General features: G+C 44.8%; 1 protein-coding gene across 1 annotated transcript in view; it reads right to left on the bottom strand.

The window, feature by feature from the left end:
* The window catches only part of LOC145337158 (transmembrane protein 87A), a 54537-nt gene that overhangs the window by 22544 nt on the left and 13058 nt on the right, over positions 1-18935 (bottom strand). Inside the window, exons 5-13 of the mRNA XM_080181946.1 lie at positions 17135-17185; positions 14206-14265; positions 13665-13733; positions 12290-12389; positions 11172-11233; positions 7638-7821; positions 7144-7243; positions 5751-5844; positions 3300-3368 (exon numbers count right to left, since the gene is read on the bottom strand). Coding sequence (XP_080038072.1) covers positions 3300-3368; positions 5751-5844; positions 7144-7243; positions 7638-7821; positions 11172-11233; positions 12290-12389; positions 13665-13733; positions 14206-14265; positions 17135-17185 — 789 coding nt within the window. The remainder of the gene's footprint in view (positions 1-3299; positions 3369-5750; positions 5845-7143; positions 7244-7637; positions 7822-11171; positions 11234-12289; positions 12390-13664; positions 13734-14205; positions 14266-17134; positions 17186-18935) is intronic.

The following is an 18935-nucleotide window of genomic DNA, read 5'->3' as shown; positions in this document are numbered from 1 at the left end:
CAAACAGCACTGCCCTGAAGTCTCCATTTATAGGCCAACCCAGCGAGTAATGTGATTGAAATACCACACTCATCTGCAATTGCCTGTCAAAATTTACTGTGGGGAACTCTTCCAGACTGAAAAATTCCAGCACAAGTCCTTGGAAGCCCAACAAAGTGAAGGAAATTTAAACTTTGGTAGACAGAACAGTCAGTGATCAGTCAGCCAAATCAAAGCAGTAGCAATGGGTACCACATAGGTCCTCACTACGCTTATCTTTTTATGGGTTATGTGGAACATTCCTTCTTCCAGGCCTATCCAAATCCCCTCCCACAACTCCTTTACCAGTACATCGATGATGATTTTGGTGCTGTTTGATGCTCTTGTCTAGACCTCAAAAAATTCATCAACTTTGCTTCCAGTTTCCACCCCGCTCCATCACCTTCACCTGGTCCATCTCAGACACTTCCCTTCCCTTCCTTGACCTTTCTGTATCCATTTCTGGCAGCAGACTATCCACCAATATCCATTCGAAGCCCACTGGCTCCTACAGCTATCTGGACTACAGCTCTTCACACCCCACATCCTGTAAGGACTCCATCCCTTTCTCTCAGCTCCTTCACCTCCATTTGTTCAGGTGATGTCACTTTCCAAAGTGATGCTTTTAATATGTGCTCCTTTTTCCTCAACCATAATTTCCCACCTACAGTTGTCAACAGGACCCTCAACAGCGTGTGGTCCATCTCCCATGCCATGGCCGTCACCCTCTCCCCTCTCTCCCAGAGCAAGGATAGAGTCCCCCTTTGTTCTCACATTTCACCCTACTGGCCTCCATATGCAAATCCTTTGCCATTTTCACCAACTCCAGCGTGATGCACCACCAACCACATCTTTCCCTTCACTTCCTCTGTCAGCATTCTGTAGCGACCATTCCCTCCGGGATAACCTAGTCCACTCCTTCACTATACCCAACTCCTCTCCCGTCACTCATGGCATCTTCCCATGCAATTGCAGAAGGTGCAACACCTGCCCCTTTACCTCTCTCATGCTCACCATCCAAGGACCAAAACATACATTCCAGGTTTAGCAGTGGTTCAACCTGGTCTATTGCATTCACTGCTCCCAATGTGGTCTTGTCTATATCGGAGAGACCAAGTGTAGACTCAGCATCTTCAGTCCGTGTGCAATCAGGACCCTGACCTTCTGGTTGCTTACCATTTTAACACACCATCCCGCTCCCATGCTGACATGTCTGTTCTTGGCCTCAATGAAACTCAACGCAAACTGGAGGAACAGCATCTCATCTTCCAGCTAGACACTTTACAGCCTTCCAGTCTCAACACCAAATTCAACAAGTTCAATTGATTTGCTCTACCCAACCTCCATCTTTGTGTTTTCGTTCTATTTTATTTAATTTTTTTCTCTACCTTTTATTTCTTTATGGTCTTTTGTCATTTTTCTTCCCAATCTTCCCCCCCCCCACTCTTTCCTTCCTCCTACTTCATCCCCCTTCCTTTACCTTTCCTCACCCCCACTTAACCCTTTTCTATATTCTACCTCTGTCCCTACCCCCCCAAAATTCCCCTACCCCACCTCCCCCCCCCCCAACTCCCCTACCCCCTCTCCCCCCGCCAATTCCCCTACCTTCCCCCCTCCACCACACACATCTTCATCTGTCACAGCTTACAGCTTCTCTGCTGTCTGGCCATTCACACTGGCACAGGTGGGACGGTAGCACAGTGGTTAGCACTGCTGCTTCACAGCTCCAGGGACCTGGGTTTGATTCCGGCTCGGGTCACTGTCTGTGTGGAGTTTGCAACATTTTCGTGCCTGCGTGGGTTTCCTCCGGATGCTCCAGTTTCCTCCCACAGTCCAAAGATGTGCAGGTTAGGTTGATTGGCCATGTTAAAATTGCCCCTTAGTGTCCTGAGATGTGTAGGTTAGAGGGGTTAGTGGGTAAGTGTGTAGGACTCGAGTGGGATTGTGGTCAGTGCAGACTCAATGGGCCAAATGGCCCATAGAGTGGAGGAGCAGACAGATCTAGGTGTATGTGTACATAGATCCCTGAAAGTTGGGAATCAAGTAGATAAGGTTGTTAAGAAGGCGTACGGTGTCTTGGCGTTTATTGGTAGGGGGATTGAATTTAGGAGTCGCAGCGTCATGTTGCAACTGTACACAACTCTGGTGCGGCCGCTCTTGGAGTACTGTGTGCAGTTCTGGTCCCCACATTACAGGAAGGATGTGGAGGCTTTGGAGAGGGTGCAGAGGAGGTTTACCAGGATGTTGCCTGGTATGCAGGGGAGGTCCTATGAGGAGAGACTGAGGGATTTGGGGTTGTTTTCACTGGAAAGAAGGCGGCTAAGAGGGGATCTTATAGAAACATATAAGATGATTAGAGGTTTAGATAGGGTGGATGGTGATAGCCTGTTTCCTCGGATGGAGAAATCTAGCACGAGGGGGCATGGCTTTAAATTAAGGGGGGGTAGTTATAGGACGGATGTCAGGGGCAGGTTCTTTACCCAGAGGGTGGTGAGGGACTGGAATGCCCTGCCTGCTGCAGTTGTAAATGCGCCTAGTTTGGGGGCGTTTAAGAGATTGGTGGATAGGTTTATGGACGAAAAGGGATTGGTTTAGATTAGTGGGTCAATGTTTTTTTTTAAAAATAAGACTGGTCGGCGCAACATTGTGGGCCGAAGGGCCTGTTCCGCGCTGTAATGTTCTATGTTCTGTACTGTACGTTTCTATGATTTCTATGACACTCTTGATTCTCTCTGTGGACAGCCATTAGCAGTCTTTTCCCCTGGTTTCTGCGGCTATGACTCATCTTTCATTCCCTCCCCCCGCAGTATCAATATCTACGACTTTCTACGCCTTTTAGCTTTGACAAAGGGTCGTCTGGACTCGAAACATCAGCTCTGTTCTCTCCTTACAGATGCTGCCAGCTGATTTTCCAGTGTTTTCTCTTTTGGTTTCAGATTCCAGCATCCGCAGTAATTTGCTTTTAGTCAGTGACTTGAATTGTATATTAATATGCGGCCCTTCATGTAACGTCCTTTATAACTTTGACAGCAGGCACGGACGATCAGGATTTGACATTAAATCCAATACCTGCCTGAAGATTGAATCGAAATGTATGGATTTGGTGTTATATGAATAGGTTTGCTGCTGGGCAGGAGTAAACCTTTAATGATTGAAACTATTTTGGGGATCTTGAACTTCCGATGGCTTCAGACAGGCAGATTTTAGTTCATGAATGAAGCTAAAGATAAATTTCTCTTTCCTCTAACAGACTAGCCAAGCATCAAACAGCAAGAGGATATCCAGCAGCAGAGTGAAGAGTCAAGTATAGCAAGGGGAATGGCAGCCAGCAGCACTACATCATCCTGATTCTAAGAAACAGAAAGACAGAAAAGAACACACAAGAGCGGGGAAAAAGCATCACACACAGTAAAACACCAGCACACAGCAGGCAAGAATTTGGTCTCTCTTTGGGAACAGCCTTTCAATTCACAAATGATCTCAGTAATTCATTGCAGTTTCAAGTTTAAGTCCTCCAGTGTTGTCATTAATGATTCAGTAAAGCTTCACCTTGTGTTGGAGGGTCCCATGCTGTTCCAATATGAAATGACAACATCCTAACAGTCATCACAAATTTTACACGTGTAATGTTATGTGTTAATTTTTTTTGAGCTGCTTATTGATGGCCAATGCCCCATCATTCGCGGTTATAGTGACAGCAGTAACTCATACAATCCCAAGTAAATATGTCCATAATAAAATCAGCACGTCTTACTTCATCCATTTAAACAGATTCCACATGCTTCAAAATGCAGCATCTTTAAACCATGACAAGGTTTGCCCTCATTACTCTCCCTGGAAGCTCACTCAATGTATTGACAAAGGAGTTTGCTGCGCTTATTAACTTGAGGCAATTTCCCCTCACGATATTCTACTTACTTCACCCATGCCCTTTAACGAACTTGTATACCTCCCAAGATCTGAGACTTGGATGATGGAAATGTACACAATCCCTCTCATTTACAGGTGAGATTTTGGGCTCTTTCAACTCCCCTACAAGTGTGCTAACACTCTGAGCTGAAATGAATGCTGATAGGATTAGATCAGGAAGGGTGGAAGCAGCTCAAGTGGAACATAACCATCAGCGCAAACCAGGTCAGCCAAAGCACTAGGTTGTGTGCTGTGGATATGTTTTATACTGGCTGGTGCTCTGCAATGATTAGACAGGTTGGGCTGAGACTACCAAGGTCTTCAGATATCTGACTATTCGAACACTTGATTGACCTTTTGTGTGCTTTCCACTTTATAATTACTGATTACAGTCCATCTATCTTTCTGTCCACTCGCATAACACAACACAATCTCCGATCAGTCAACAACAGAAGGCCCAAGGGAGAGGACTGGGACAAAAAGGATATCCACCATACAATACAGGAGTCTATGAGTGCAAGAGAAATCTCGCAGACGGTCATGGCTGCTGCAGAATGCTCCTAAAGAGGGACATGAATGTTAGTTAACATGACGAATACAATAACCTTGAGGGACCTTGTGTTCCCCCTGCCCAAGGAAACAAAAATGCTTTATCACAACAATACAGATCCTCGTCACATGCCTATTAGAACATCAGATACTGCACAACACAAGCCTCCAGACTCACTGCATCAGTGGCAAGTGGAACTGAGCACCTGAGGAACAGGGTAGCTGGCAGAGATGAGCTAACACACTCCTGACTAGATTCACTCTGGGCTGCAGTGCATCAATTTTTACTGGTACCAGCTTTTTAATTGCACTGCCACCAGGACAAATCACTGAGTTAATTCTTGAGCTTCTACACATAGTGTGGAGTCTGGATTGTGGAACTTTCCATAAACCGGTCACTTTCTCCAGTTATCATTACCCTTGCTATTCAGGTGTAGACGTACAGCAGACAAACCTGAATCTGGGCTTGTACCCGGCAGCACACCGTGACAGATTTCCTCCCCCCTCCACCCCAAAACAACTTCAGCTGTGCCAGTTAAAGAACAAAAGTCACCAAATGTGGGTATTGATGGCAAAGCCAGCAATTATTGCCCATCCCAGGATCTCTGAGGGGAGTGGAGAGGCCATGGGGGAAGAGAAGAATGTAAAGTTCAGCAGTGTGGACTAACTGGAAATCAAACCTCCCACTTATTTCAGAATGGCAGTCAGACATAGTCCACTCTTCAAAGCTCATAGTTCAAGAGAAAGGTCTCTGCTTTAGTTAAGCCAGCCGGACTGTGCAGAACCCAGAACCGTACAGAATGATTTCACTGTGGTTTACACTAGGGGCTACACAGATACGCTTGGTGAATTAGAGGAATTACAGATGGCACGGTGGAACAGGGGTTAGCTCTGCTGCCTCAGCGCCAGGGACCCGGTTCGATTCCCAGACAGGTCACTGTCTGTGTGGGTTTCCTCCGGGTGCTCCTGTTTCCTCCCACAGTCTGAAAGACATGCTGGGTAGATGCATTGACCCGAATAGGCATCAGAATGTGGTGACTAGGAGAATTTCACAGTAACTTCATTGCAGCCTTACTAGTGATTAATAAATAAATTTAATGTTCTGGTGAGAGGAATGACATATTTACAACAAACACAGCCGGTTTCATAAATTCTCATCGAAAAACTGCTCGATTAACAAACCTCGCTGCCCAACCCCAACCCCCGCCATTCTCTTCTTGGCCCCCGCCACATTGAAAAAAATTCTAGTTCAGCATCTTTATAGATGCCCTTACCACAGCCACTCGCAAAACTCCCTCCACTGAGGAAAACAGCAGGTAGAGCAAACTGATGCCAACGACTTGAGTGGAAGAGGCTCCCAGCCGGGGCCTGTTTAAAAACAGGAAATATAAGATGTTAGCAGGAATGACTTTCACTGTCACCATTGCCAAGAACATCTCTAACAGGAAGGTGCAGCAAGGCTGGGAGGAACTAGCTTTCCCCTTAGAGATTAGGCATTGGAGCATCAGCAGGTTATATGAAAAAAACTTGCATTTCTATAGACCCTTTCACAATCAGGACTTCTCAAAGCACAAATCAAACACGTTCCAGTTCAGATTAGAGGTCATCAACCCAAAATATTCTCTCTTGTTTCTCTCATAACAGAAGTTCCCAGACATGTTGAGCATTTCCAGCATTTTCTGACACGACTTTAGGTTTCAGTGTGGGCTGCACAGTGGTTAGCACTACTACCTGACAGTGCCCGGGATGTGGGTTCAACACCAGCCTCGGGTCAGAGAGTGTGTGCGCGCGCACGTCTGTGCAAACTCCACACGCACACTCTCCATGGCTGCGTGGGTTTCTTCTGGATGCTCAGGTTTCTTCCCACAGCTGAAAAGATGTGCAGGTTAGGTGCATCGGCCGTGCTAAATTGCCCCTTAGCGTCCCAAGATGTGTCATTTGGATGGATTAACCATGGGGACTGTGTGGGGTGGCTGGGATGAGTGTCCTTTCTCCTATTCATCCCTACTCATAGAACATAGAACATTACAGCGCAGTACAGGCCCTTCAGCCCTCGACGTTGCGCCGACCAGTGGAACCAATCTAATGACCCTCTAACCTAAACTATTCCAATGCTATCCATATGCCTATCCACTGACCATTTGAACACCCTTAAAGTTGGCGAGTCCACAACTGCTGCAGGCAGGGCATTCCACACCCTTACTACCCTCTGAGTAAAGAACCTACCTCTGACATCCGTCCTATAATTACCACCCCTTAAATTTAAAGCTATGTCCCCTTGTGTTAGCCATCACCATCCGAGGAAAAAGGCCCTCACTGTCCATCCTATCCAATCCTTTGATCATCCTCCCCCTCCATTCCCACCACATCTCGATCCCGACTGACTCCTCCATCTCATTCCTACCAATGCTCCTAACACGCCTCTCTCTCTCCCACCACCCCGCCTCACCTCCCCCATGCCTTAACTCCATTCCCCTTCTCTTCCCACCCCCCAGCTGCTCCCTCCCCACTCCCCTTCTCCCTCTCACCCTCCCCCATCTCAACCCCCTTCCCCCACCTTTACCAAGTCTCTGTTCTCCCCCCCCCCCCCGCCCCCCACCCTGTCCCCGCTCCTCCTCCCCTTCCTGACAGTAGCTCAAAAAGCAGCAGGTACACAAGACACCTTACCTGACAATACCATAGCCAAGCCCAGCAATAATGACCAGGATTCGAGCCAAGGTGCGTTTCACAGCTGACAGCAGCTCTGCAAAGATCACCGCCCCGTGAACTGCGAGAGTTTCAAACAAGAATCAGTTTTAATACGTAGCTCAATCTTAAGAAATCATATTGCTCAAAGTCCATTTATGAATAAATTGGCATTTTAAATTTTTTCTGAAAATCCAGGAACAAGGATGGCCTGAAAATCAATTTTCCCACAGTGCCCCTCGCCTCTCGGGCAGCTGTGTTGGGGTATGTGCCAACAGGGGCTGGTGTTCCTCTGGCATCTTACACAGGGTGCAGAATGCCAGAGGTTCTCAGCTGTGCTAGGGTCACTGCCAGGTTCAATACAATTCCACCCAGCACCCACAACGCTGCAGTCAGTCAGGAAGTGGCTGATTTACACACCATCACTTGCTGGTCCAGCCCCCAATTTACATTACAAAACGTCCACAGTCATTTACCTGACACGCCCTGCTGTGAGATTGTATGGTACTCTGCATAGAAGACTGCTTTCTCCAGCATACCGAGCAGAATGACCCCACCAATCCAGTACTGAATCCGCAGCAAATCCTTCCAGTGACAAAGCAGCAGGAAAAGCCAAATAACGCTGTACAGCACATAGATGATACACATCACCATGTAGAACTGCAGGAAGAAAAACAGCAAGTGAGCTTCAGGAATGTGGATATCGTCACTGCACGAATTTATAAAAGCGCAGGAGCAGATATTGGAGGTGGCACTGATATGCAACGGGGAACAAGGTAGTGGATTAATTGTTTTACTGAGTGCTAGTGTTTCACTGCCATCATATTGTTTTCATCACTGAGAGAAGAGAAACACACTTCCATTGTTATAAAACATTTACAAAACCCAACATCTAAGTTACGAAGAAAGGTTGGATAGGCTTGGGTTGTTTCTGATGGAGCACAGAAGACTGAGGAGACGCCTGATTGAGGTGTCTATAATAAGGGGCATGGATGGGGTGGATAAGAAGCAGCTGTTCAGTCTTGAGGGGACACAAGTTCAAAGCGAGGGGCAGAAGGGGAATGAGAGAAAATACATTTTTATCCAGAGGGTGGTGATGGTCTGGAACGTGGTGCCTGGGAGGGTGGTGGAGGCAGCTTGTCTAATTCTTTAAAAAGTACCTGGATAGGCACTTGGCAATCATAGCATTCAAAGCTACGGGCCAGGAGCTGGTAAATGGGATTAGGTGCGAGACCAGGTGTTTCTCAGGTGTCAGTCCATTCTCAAAGGGCCAAAAGGCCTCTTCTGCACTGTATGATTCTATCAGAACATGGCTTTGTAAAAGGGAGGTCATATCTGACCAATTTTCTTTGAGATAACAGTGTTGACCAGGGAAATGTCTATAGATGTTATTTACTTGGACTTCCAGAAGTTTTTTGATGAAGTCCCTTAAAGAGACTTTTAGCTAAAAGTACAAGAAACAAAGAGAAACCTGATTTGGAAATGTGCTGATCAGAAGGAAATGGGGAGTAGGGATAACAGGTCTTTATATTCAAGTAGAATAGAATCCAAAGTAATTGAAGTCATGTTTCAACTCAGCAAAACCCCCAACACCTGGAATTGTGATCAGTTCCTGAGACCACACCTTAGGAAGAATACAGCTCAAATTTATTAGACGGATATGAGAGGTTAAATGAAGTGGGGTTATACTCCTTGGAATTTAAACGATGATTTAGACAAAGTTTGCAGGACATTAAGTGGAAGAGATAGGGTAGATTGGAAGGAATGATTCCTGCTGGTTGGGGAGTCCAAGGCTAAGGCAGAGCAGTCAAAAGAATTAAAGCCAGCACTTTGAGTGAAATGAGGAAATGTATTGGGTGATAAAAGTTTCAAACTCTGTCCCACAAATGGCAATGGGAGCTAGATTTTAAATGCTAATTGTAAATCTGAGTTTGATAAATTGTTAGCCAAAGGTGTTGAGATATAGTATAAAGACCAACATATGGACTTAGGTGACAGATCAGCCATGATCTCACTGAATAGTGAAAAATGTTCAAGAGGCTAAATGCCCTCTCCATTTCAACAAGCCAACAGATCGATGCTCCACACAAGACTCCTTCATCTCATCCTTTCAGCATACCCGTTCATTCAGCTGCCCCTCGTGTACATCCAGCTTCCCCTTAAACGCAGCTACTCTATAGTCTGATGGCACAACATATCACCGAGCTGGTAATCCAGAGGCCCAGGCTGATGTTCCGAGGAACAGGGATCCAAATCCCACACCAGCTGGTGGAATTTAAATTCAGTTAATAATCTGGAACTGACCGCTAGTCACAGTAATGGTGATCAGGAAACCACTGCAGAAAGCCATCTAGTTCACTAATGTCCTTTACAGAAGAAAATCTGCTAGACCTGGTCTCCAGAACCACAGCGATGTGGGTGATTCTGAACTGCCCTCAAAGGATGCGGCAAGTCACACGGTTCAAGGGGAATTAGGGTTGAACAAACACTGACCTTGCTGGCGACACCCATATCCCATGAAAGAATGAAGAAAATAAAACTTCACCTTTTGAATTGAAGTGCTTTAAGCAGCACAATAAAATGTTATGTAAATCTCTTTGCGAGTTCAAAAGGCTATTGCCAGACTGTTCCAGTAGATGCCTTCAGTTAGTTACAGCACTAACTTTATAACTACCCTCCTCAATTTACTGAAATTCATGACAAACACCAAGTTGATAGAATCCTTGCAGTGCAGAAGGGGGCCTTTTGGCCCATCGAGTCGGCACTGACCACAATCTTACCCAGGCCTTATCCTCGTAACCCCGCGTGTCTACCCTGCTAGTCCCCCGATACTAAGGGGTAATTTAGCACAGCCAATCAGCCTAACCCGCATATTTTTGGACTGTGTGAAGAAACCGGAGTACCTGGAGGAAAACCAGACAGACATGGGGAGAACATGCAGACTCCAGATAGACAGTGACCCAAGGCCGGAATCAAACCTGGGTCCCTGGCGCTGTGAGGGTAACAGCGCTAACCACTGCGCTGCCCTGAGTTGACTGAAAAATGTTAGGGACTGCTGCTTTGATGAAGATGACAATATGCTGCAGCTGAAGGTAAAAATACATATTTCAAAACCAATGGTGCCACTGACTGTAGTGATGAAATTGTTCTGTTGGTGATGCTGATTGTAAAGGTACTGAGTCATTGCTTCCTCAAGCCGTCCCTTCCTGGGTCAGCTCCAGAAGGAGGTTTGTTTAACCCTCTTCCTCCCCCATAGCCCAACCCCACTTTACACTGACAGGTAAAACACAATCCTGCTCATCACCCCAACTGTGAGAGGACTTGTCTCGTACTTCCTGTGCTGACCAAATAGGGTCAGTTGATTGAACAAATGCCAGACATACCAGTGCTAAAGTTTCTCACCTTATTGCCGATATGGTGAGGTTGTGTGAACAATGTGCTGTTTGGTACAAACATTTAGGAATTGTTCATGAGTAACTCCATTGGCTACAATCAAACAGCGTTACCAGTTTCCGGTATCATTGCCCGAGTGCTGGAGAATTTTCGGGAAACTTTTAGAATAGTGTCCGAGTCTTTGTCTTTAGTGAAAACTTCAGAATCATCTTCACAACACTGCTCTGAAGGCACCTTCAGAGGAGGGAGGAGAGCAAGCCTGGCTAAGTTTGCTCAAATGGATAGTATTTGTTTACAGTTAAAAGCTTAAGTTAAAGTTAAGTGAGTCAAAGTGTTGCAAATGACCAGTACATGTTGAATATTTGACCTGAAGTATTGAATAAAGATATTATTTAAGTTAAATTTGAGTCGACTCCCTGTCCTTTGAATTGGAAAATATCTAGAAAACGGTTTAAGTTTACAGCTGACTTACATGTGCATCTTTAACTTAACTGCCCAGTTTAGTTTTGAGGATTCTCATCCCATTGGCCCACACAGATGTAACCAGATGGAGCCACCCTTTATAAGAATCAGATTTATTAGTAAATTGCTACCGTCAAGGTTAACAAAATACTTACAATCATTAATGGCCAATCTGTTGCAGATATATATCCATGGGGTCCCAACATTTCCACTTCTACTGCAAAGACAGAGAAAGCACAGGATGGCAATCAGTTCAGAAGCTGCAAGTGTACACAGGCCCAGCTTACAGGCACACATACTCTGAGAGCAAGCAGCTTTTCATCAGGTGGATACCAGCACATGCTCACACACCAGGGACTATAATATAGAAATTATTACACCATACACAGTAAGCACGAACACACACATCTCTAGTAGGACATCAAAGCAGGTTACTCCCCCCAGTATGCTACTTCCTTCGAATATTACAGCAGATAAAAATGGAAAGTTTATCAGTTGGAAACACTAGCTTGCTTTCTTGCTGTATGGATGCTGAGACACCTACTGTTTCCAGCCCTTCCTTTTTGTTAATGTTAAGGTTACGAGCATCTGCAGTATTTTGATTTTGACCATCCTGACCATCACTTCCTGCTAGTTGTGTCTACCCTCCCACTTTTATCAACCTCCAAGTCCTTGCACTCTCGGCCTCGGTCCATCACCCCAATCTCCCACGACTGATCATTACTAATCTTGCATCAAAGACCAGTATTCTTGTTAGAATGTACACTCCTCACGTCTTAGCTCCACTGCTTACAGCTACAACAGGATTCACGTCATCACCTGCAACGGTTTGTGGCAGTTAGGATAGAATCATGGAACCACTGAGCCTGAACCAACAACAATCCACCCAGGCCTATGCCTTTAAACCCGTGGAGTTACCTTGCTAATCCCTCGAACTCGAAAGGTCAATTTAGCATGGCCAGTCAGCCTAACCTGCACATCTTTGGACTGTGGGAGGAAACCGGAGCACCCAGAGGAAACCCACACAGACACAGGGAGAACGCGCAAACTCCACACAGTCAGTGACCCAAGGCTGGGAATTAAACCTGGGTCCCTGATGCTGCGAGGCAGCAATGCTAACCACTGTGCCACCATGCTGCCCTGGTATTAAGGGGGGAGCTAATACAGAATTGATTTAAAAAATGATTTCCTCCAGCATCATTCCTTTTGCTGCCTGTGTCTTGGCTGAAGTCAGGGATTAATGCATTATTTTACTGCTGTACTGAAAACCTACAGATTAAATTCCACTTTTTGTTTTCAGTCTTTAGTCCAGTCTCTTGGACCTGAATGATGAAAAAGTATGGAGCATCCTCCCAGGTCTGTGCCACCGAGTCCTGCAAAACATGTCAAAGAAAACAATTTAACACACATCTATAGGCTCTTTAAATAATAAAACTTACCTAGTTAACACAACCAGTATCAATCTTGTACAATGCGTTGGTCAGACCTTTGGGTGGCATGACTCTTTTTGCCTCACCGAAGAGGATTCCTTGATGGTATAAATGTTTGATTTACTAGTTAACACAACCAGTAAATCAAACATTTATACCATCAAGGAATCCTCTTCAGTGAGGCAAAAAGAGTCAATGCCACCCAAAGGTTTGACCAACACATCGTACAAGATTGACACTGGACAATCTCCCCCTAAGAGTGGGGGACAGAATATTGCCATCCAATCCCTGGCACTGTGAGGTAGCAGTGCTAACCACTGTGCCAATATGCAGCCACTGTCAAAGTAAAGGTCAAAGAAAGAGGGCAGTGAGGGTAGGTTTCACCTCTGCATGGGCAGAAGATCCCTTTCTGTTTGATAATTGCAGCATGGTGTGTATTCTCTGCTGCCTATACTCCAAGTATGATTCTCTAGTCTGTTAGCTATCATCACTGCTTGCTTAATCCCCAGGAAATGCTTTTGAACTCGTGTTGAGAAATGGCATACATTTATCCACCAAATCAATGCCTTCAGAACAAAAAGGAAAAAATAAAAACAGAGCAAAAATTAAATTTTAACTGAATATCAATCCTGTATAGTTTCAACAGTTTTAAGCCAAGGAACCCAAGGTGAAGGGATAATTGTTGATAAATATCTGAAGCAGGAGATACAGAGCAGGACAGCATGGAGCACGAGGAATGATCTGAGATTACTCCAAAGCAGTAGCACGGCACAGTTAGTCAAATGGCCTCCTTTCCACTATGCTGTGAACCTTTACTGCCAGCTCACAGCTAACCAAGGATCAGCTGGCATACTGCATTTGACACAAGCTAGACAAGGAGAAAGCAATGGAGTTAAGACTGGCTGAAGAGAGGTGGGAGGATACTGTAGAGTACAACCAGCCTGTTCCTGTGCTGCAGCTTCTATGTAAATAGATGTAAATATATCCCTGACTCTACAGGAGCAATGATGTGGGTATGCCGGCGTTGGACTGGTGTAAACACAGTAAAAACTCTGACAACACCAGGTTTTAGTCCAACCTATTTATTTGATAATATACTCGCAAGCTTTCGGGTTAGCCCCAAGACACAGAGCAAAGGTGGTGGATGGGAAGAGTCGACAGTCACATCACACTAATTGACACAGAGGCGGCGAATGGGAATGGGGGAAACAAACTTACCGAAGGAGTGATTACCTCGGTGGTTTCATTCCTGGCTTTCTGCTCATTCTTTGGCTGTTTGTCTTCTTTCTGGAAGAAAATAAGCTTTTCACAGCTCTGCTCCTGAAAAAATTTTTAGTGGAGCTCATAGATCCCTCCTCCCAACCAGTTATGGACAATAATGGAAAAACGTCAGCAGTCAGGCAGATCATTTGGACCAACCACTAAGACTTGGTCTTCGGGCCCACAGTAGTGATTACGGCAACAGATCAAAGCTCAGAGAGGTAGGTTCAAGTAAATGAAGATCAGTGAGCAATCCTCAGGAGAGAAAGGGGAACACAAAGAAACAAACAAGCTGTAAAGTTTCTAAGATTCACTAAGGGTCTGGCACACTGCTATTACAGATCAAAAAACTCCAGGTACAATGCCTAATTTTCCAAAGATCCAATTCAATGGTAGACAGTCTCAAAAAAGCACCCATCACTAAAACCTTGTATTTTATCATGTATTCCACTATTTTTCTAAGAATTCATCTAGATGCTCTCCATTACCTAAATCTTACCTGCTTACTGTCTGAACTTCTTTTGGCTATTGGTTTGGGATTGGGTTCACCCTTAACGAGCTGTGAAGATTAATGTAAGGAATGTTTAGCAGCGTCAACGGATACAAGCCACACATTACACAATGCAAATATCACTCATATTTACCATGGCTAATCCACCTAACATGCACATCTTTAGACTGTGGGAGAAAGCCAGAGCACCCAAAGGAGACCCATGCAGACAAGGAGAGCATGTGCAAACTCCACTCAGTGACCCAGAATTGAACCCAGGTCTCTGGCACGGAGAGACAGCAGCGCTAACCACTGTGCCACCCAGCTGCTTAAGGCAGTGAGAAGATGAGCTATATAAATTAGGAAGTCTTTGGTTCAATCTCTGGACTGAACAGCGAGGCGAGCAACTGGAGTTTGCCAGTTAGCAAGGCCAAAATAATGTTCAGCCGTTGGCAGGGACAGTCAAGACTTACTTGTACATTAACCATGTCCAAGTAATTCAGTGCAGAGCTCGAGAATTGTAGAGGTAGAGTCATAGTGGTTTACAGCATGGAAACAACTTGTCCACGCTGCCCTTTCTTTTTTTAAAGCCCCTAAGCTAATCCCAATTGCCCGCATTTGGCCCATATCCCTCTATACCCATTGTACCCATGTAACTATCTAAATGCTTTTTAAAAGACAAAATTGTACCCACCTCTATGATCATCTCTGGCAGCTTGTTCCAGACACTCACCATTCTCTGTGTGAAAAAACTGCCCCTCTGGACACTTCTGTATTTCTCCCCTCTCACCTTAAACCTATGCCCTCTAGTTTTAGATTCCCCTTCCTTTGGGAAAAGATATTGACTATCTAGCTGATCTGTGCCCCTCATTGTTTTATAGACCTCCATAAGATCACCCCTAGCCTCCTACACTCCAGAGAAAAAAGTCCCAATCTATCCAGCCTCTCCTTAAAACTTAATCCATTAAGTCCCGGTAGCGTCCTAGTAAAACTTTTCTGCACTCTTTCTAGTTTAACAACATCCTTTCTATAATAGGATGACCAGAATTGCATACAGTGTTCCAAGTGTGGCCTTACCAATGTTTTGTATAACTTAAGAACATAAGAAATAGGAGCAGGAATAGGCCATCTAGCCCTTCGAGCCTGCCCCGCCATTCAATAAGATCATGGCTGATCTGAAGTGGATCAGTTTCACTTTCCCGCTTTCTCCCCATAACCTTTAATTCCCTTGTCTATCAGAAATCTATCTACCCGTGACTTAAATATATTTAGCGAGGTAGCCTCTACCACTTCAATGGGCAGAGAATTCCAGAGATTCACCACCCTTTGAGTGAAGAAGTTCTTCCTCAACTCTGTTCTAAACTGCGCCCCCCCTACTTATTTTGAGACTCTGCCCTCTAATTCTGGTTTCCTTTCTAAGCAGAAAGAATCTCTCTACCTCGACCCTATCTAGCCCCTTCATTATCTTGTAAGTTACAAGACATTCCAACTCCTGTATTCTATGTTCTGTTCGATGAAACCAAGTATGCTGAATGCTTTCTTTGCCACTCTGTCCACCTGTGACTCCGCTTTCAAGGAGCTACCCCTAGATCTATTTGTTCTGTAACTCACCCCAACACTCTACCAGTAACTGAGTAAGTCCTGCCCTGGTTCAAAATGCATCACTTGGCATTTATCTAAATTAAATTCCATTTGCCATTCATCAGCTCACTGGCTCAATTGATCAAGATCCACCTGCAATCAGAGATAACCTTTTTCATTGCCACCAATCTTGCAGACTTACTAACCATGCCTCCTATATTTTCATCCAAATCATTAATATAAATGGCAAATAACAGTGGACCCAGCACCAATCCCTGAGGCACACCACTGGTTACAGGTCTCCAGGTTAAAAAACAACCTTCTACAACCAGCCTCTGGCTCCTGTTGTGTATCCATTTAGATATCTCACCCTGGATCCCGTGAGATTTAACTTTATGCAACAATCTACCATGCAGTACCTTGTCAAAAGCCTTGCTAAAGTACATGTAGACAACATCAACTGCAATGCCCTCATCTACCTTCTAGGTTATCCTTTCAAAAAAACTCAATCAAATATATGAGACATGATTTTCCACTCACAAAGCCATGCTGTTTGTCCCTAATCAGTTCTTGCGTCTCTAAATGCCTGTAGATCTTGTCTCTCAAAATACCTTCCATCAACTTACCCACTACAGATGTGAGGCTCACCAGTCTGTAGTTCCCAGGCTTTTCCCTCCAGCCCTTTTTAAACAAAGGCACAACATTTGCCACTCTTCAATCTTCAGGCACCTCACCTGTGACTATCGATGATTCAAGTGTCTCGGCTAGGGGACCTGCAATTTCCTCTCTAGCCTCCCACAATGTCCTGGGATACACTTCATCAGGTCCCGGAGATTTATCTAACTTGATGCACTTCGAGACTTCCAGCACCTCCTTCTCTGCAACAAGACATCATTATTTTTTCCCCCCAAGTTTTCTCAACAGTAAATATTGCTGAGAAATATTCATTTAGGATCTCACCCATCTCTTGTGGATCTGCACATAGGTGACCTTGTTGATCTTTAAGAGGCCCTACTCTCTCCTTTGTTACTCCTTTGCCCTTTACGTATTTGTAGAAGCTCTTTGGATTCTCCTTTGCCTTATCTGGCAAAACAATCTTGTGTTCCTTTTTGCCCTCCTGATTTCTCTCAACTTTACTCCTACACCACCATACATTTCAAGGGATTCACTTGATCCCAGTCATAAGGCTTCAGCTGCTAAACCATCTGGGTTATGCCATTCTGTTAGAGAGAGGTTTCCACAGCATCTACAGTTACGCAGAGATTTTGTACTACAGATGTTTCAAGACGTTAAACACTAACTGCATGCATTGATATCAAGCATAGGATTGAGAAACGTTGACTTTTTATTTACTTACCTGAGTCCAATTCAACAATGGTTTTGGTTGGTCAAAGGGTTGGACTTGCAGCTGAAAAGGAATTCAGATATTAAGGCATTCAAGACTCCATCAGACAATTAGTATTTGCATAGGACCTCTGACATCATTAAATGTTCCCTTTTTAATTAGATGAAATAAAGTGGTACTTGTTTCTTTTTTAAAGAGAGAATCTCAGGGGGTTATTTTGATTTAACCACAAAGTGGCTGTAGGCAGATCGTACTATTTCTCACATGTTCTTTAACAGATTATGAAGGCAGATATTTTGAGTGGTTGTATGTTAGTTCTCAGAGAGATCACCCTCCCCTTATAACAATACTATGGTAGTGCTCCCCTGAGCCTTTGATCCTTCCCCCTTCAGATGTTTAAAAACAAGCCCTTCCATTAACTCAGATTTTTCCAAGTCATCCCAAGTGTGGAGTGCAGCCAGAGGCACAGAAACATGGATGGTTCAATTGCATTGGGGAAGCAAAGCAGATCAGAAAAGCATTAGCCATGAGAACAGATAGGTGTTTCTGTGGCCTCAGAAATGACTACAGATCGGTGTAATTCCCCCCTGAGGATAAGCATTTAGGATGTCACGGAATGGCTGCAGAGTATTCTGAAAGGGACAGGGGGAAGAAAGAAAATAAACAGCTAGAGGTTATGGCTGGTATCAGTGGTAATGACACTGACAGAATGAATCACAAGGTCCAACAGGTAGATTTCAGCGAGTTATGAAACAAATTTTTAAAAAATACCTCAAAAAGGTGGCAATTTCTTTATTCCTCCCAGTGCTGAGTGAGTACACAGATAGGACTGTATTGGTGAAGGTGTGGCTGGATAAAGTGTGCAGAAAGTGGGGCTTAAAATTCCTGGAGCATTGGGTTTAGTTTCGGAGGAACCGGGTCAGTAAAAGCCATGATGTGGGTATGCCGGTGTTGGACTGGCGTAAACACAGTAAAAAGTCTGACAACACCAGGTTTTAGTCCAACCGGTTGGACTAAAACCTGGTGTTGTCAGTAAAAGCCAACAGGTCGGGGATTGATATTGTGGCAGGGACAGTCACTAATGCTGTTGGTGAGGGTTTCAATCAGGTTCCCACCTCCCTGCCAAACTGAGTGTAAATTCTAGACAGAAACAAAGCTGGAAATAGAAGGCAGGAGAACATAAAATAGACAAAGGGCTTGTTGACTGAAGACAGAAACTTCAACTGAAGGAGTCTGAACAATAAAACAGATGTGCTGTAATTTTCTTTGTTCTTTAGAGTCAATTACTAGGGGGCACAGGTTTAAGATGCCACGGGCAAGGTTTAAAGGAGACATACGAAACAGATTCTTTATACAGAGGGTGGGTGGGTGCCTGGAAGTCCCTGCTGGGGGTGGTAGTGGAAGTGGATACAGTAGTGACTTTTAAGGGGCGTCTTGACAAGTCCATGAACAGGATGGGAACAGAGGGATATGGTCCCCAGAAGGGTAGGGGGTTTTCGTTCACTCAGACAGCATGGTTGGTGCAGGCTTGGAGGGTGGAAGGAGCTGTCCCTGTGCTGTAATTTTCTTTGTTCTAATGGTGCAAATATGACACTTGGAAACACGGCTAAAAGAGAGGCAGCAAGGGCAGTTCAATATTCCTGGTTGCGTGTTTACTGCCAGGCTGGTGAGGGAATGGGGGAGTCACAATATTGGTTAAAAGAAACATTCAAAGCTGGAGGAAGGGATGTCGAGCTGGGAGGATCAACTAAGGTCACATTGGCAACTGAGGACTAGAAAAGACACCACCAGAGTGTTGGATACGATGCTATAA

Source organism: Carcharhinus amblyrhynchos, unplaced genomic scaffold (genome assembly GCF_965287045.1).
Source record: "Carcharhinus amblyrhynchos unplaced genomic scaffold, sCarAmb.v2.hapA scaffold_44, whole genome shotgun sequence".
Classification (NCBI taxonomy): Eukaryota; Metazoa; Chordata; class Chondrichthyes; order Carcharhiniformes; family Carcharhinidae; genus Carcharhinus; species Carcharhinus amblyrhynchos.
This window is presented reverse-complemented; position numbering and strand designations above follow the sequence as displayed.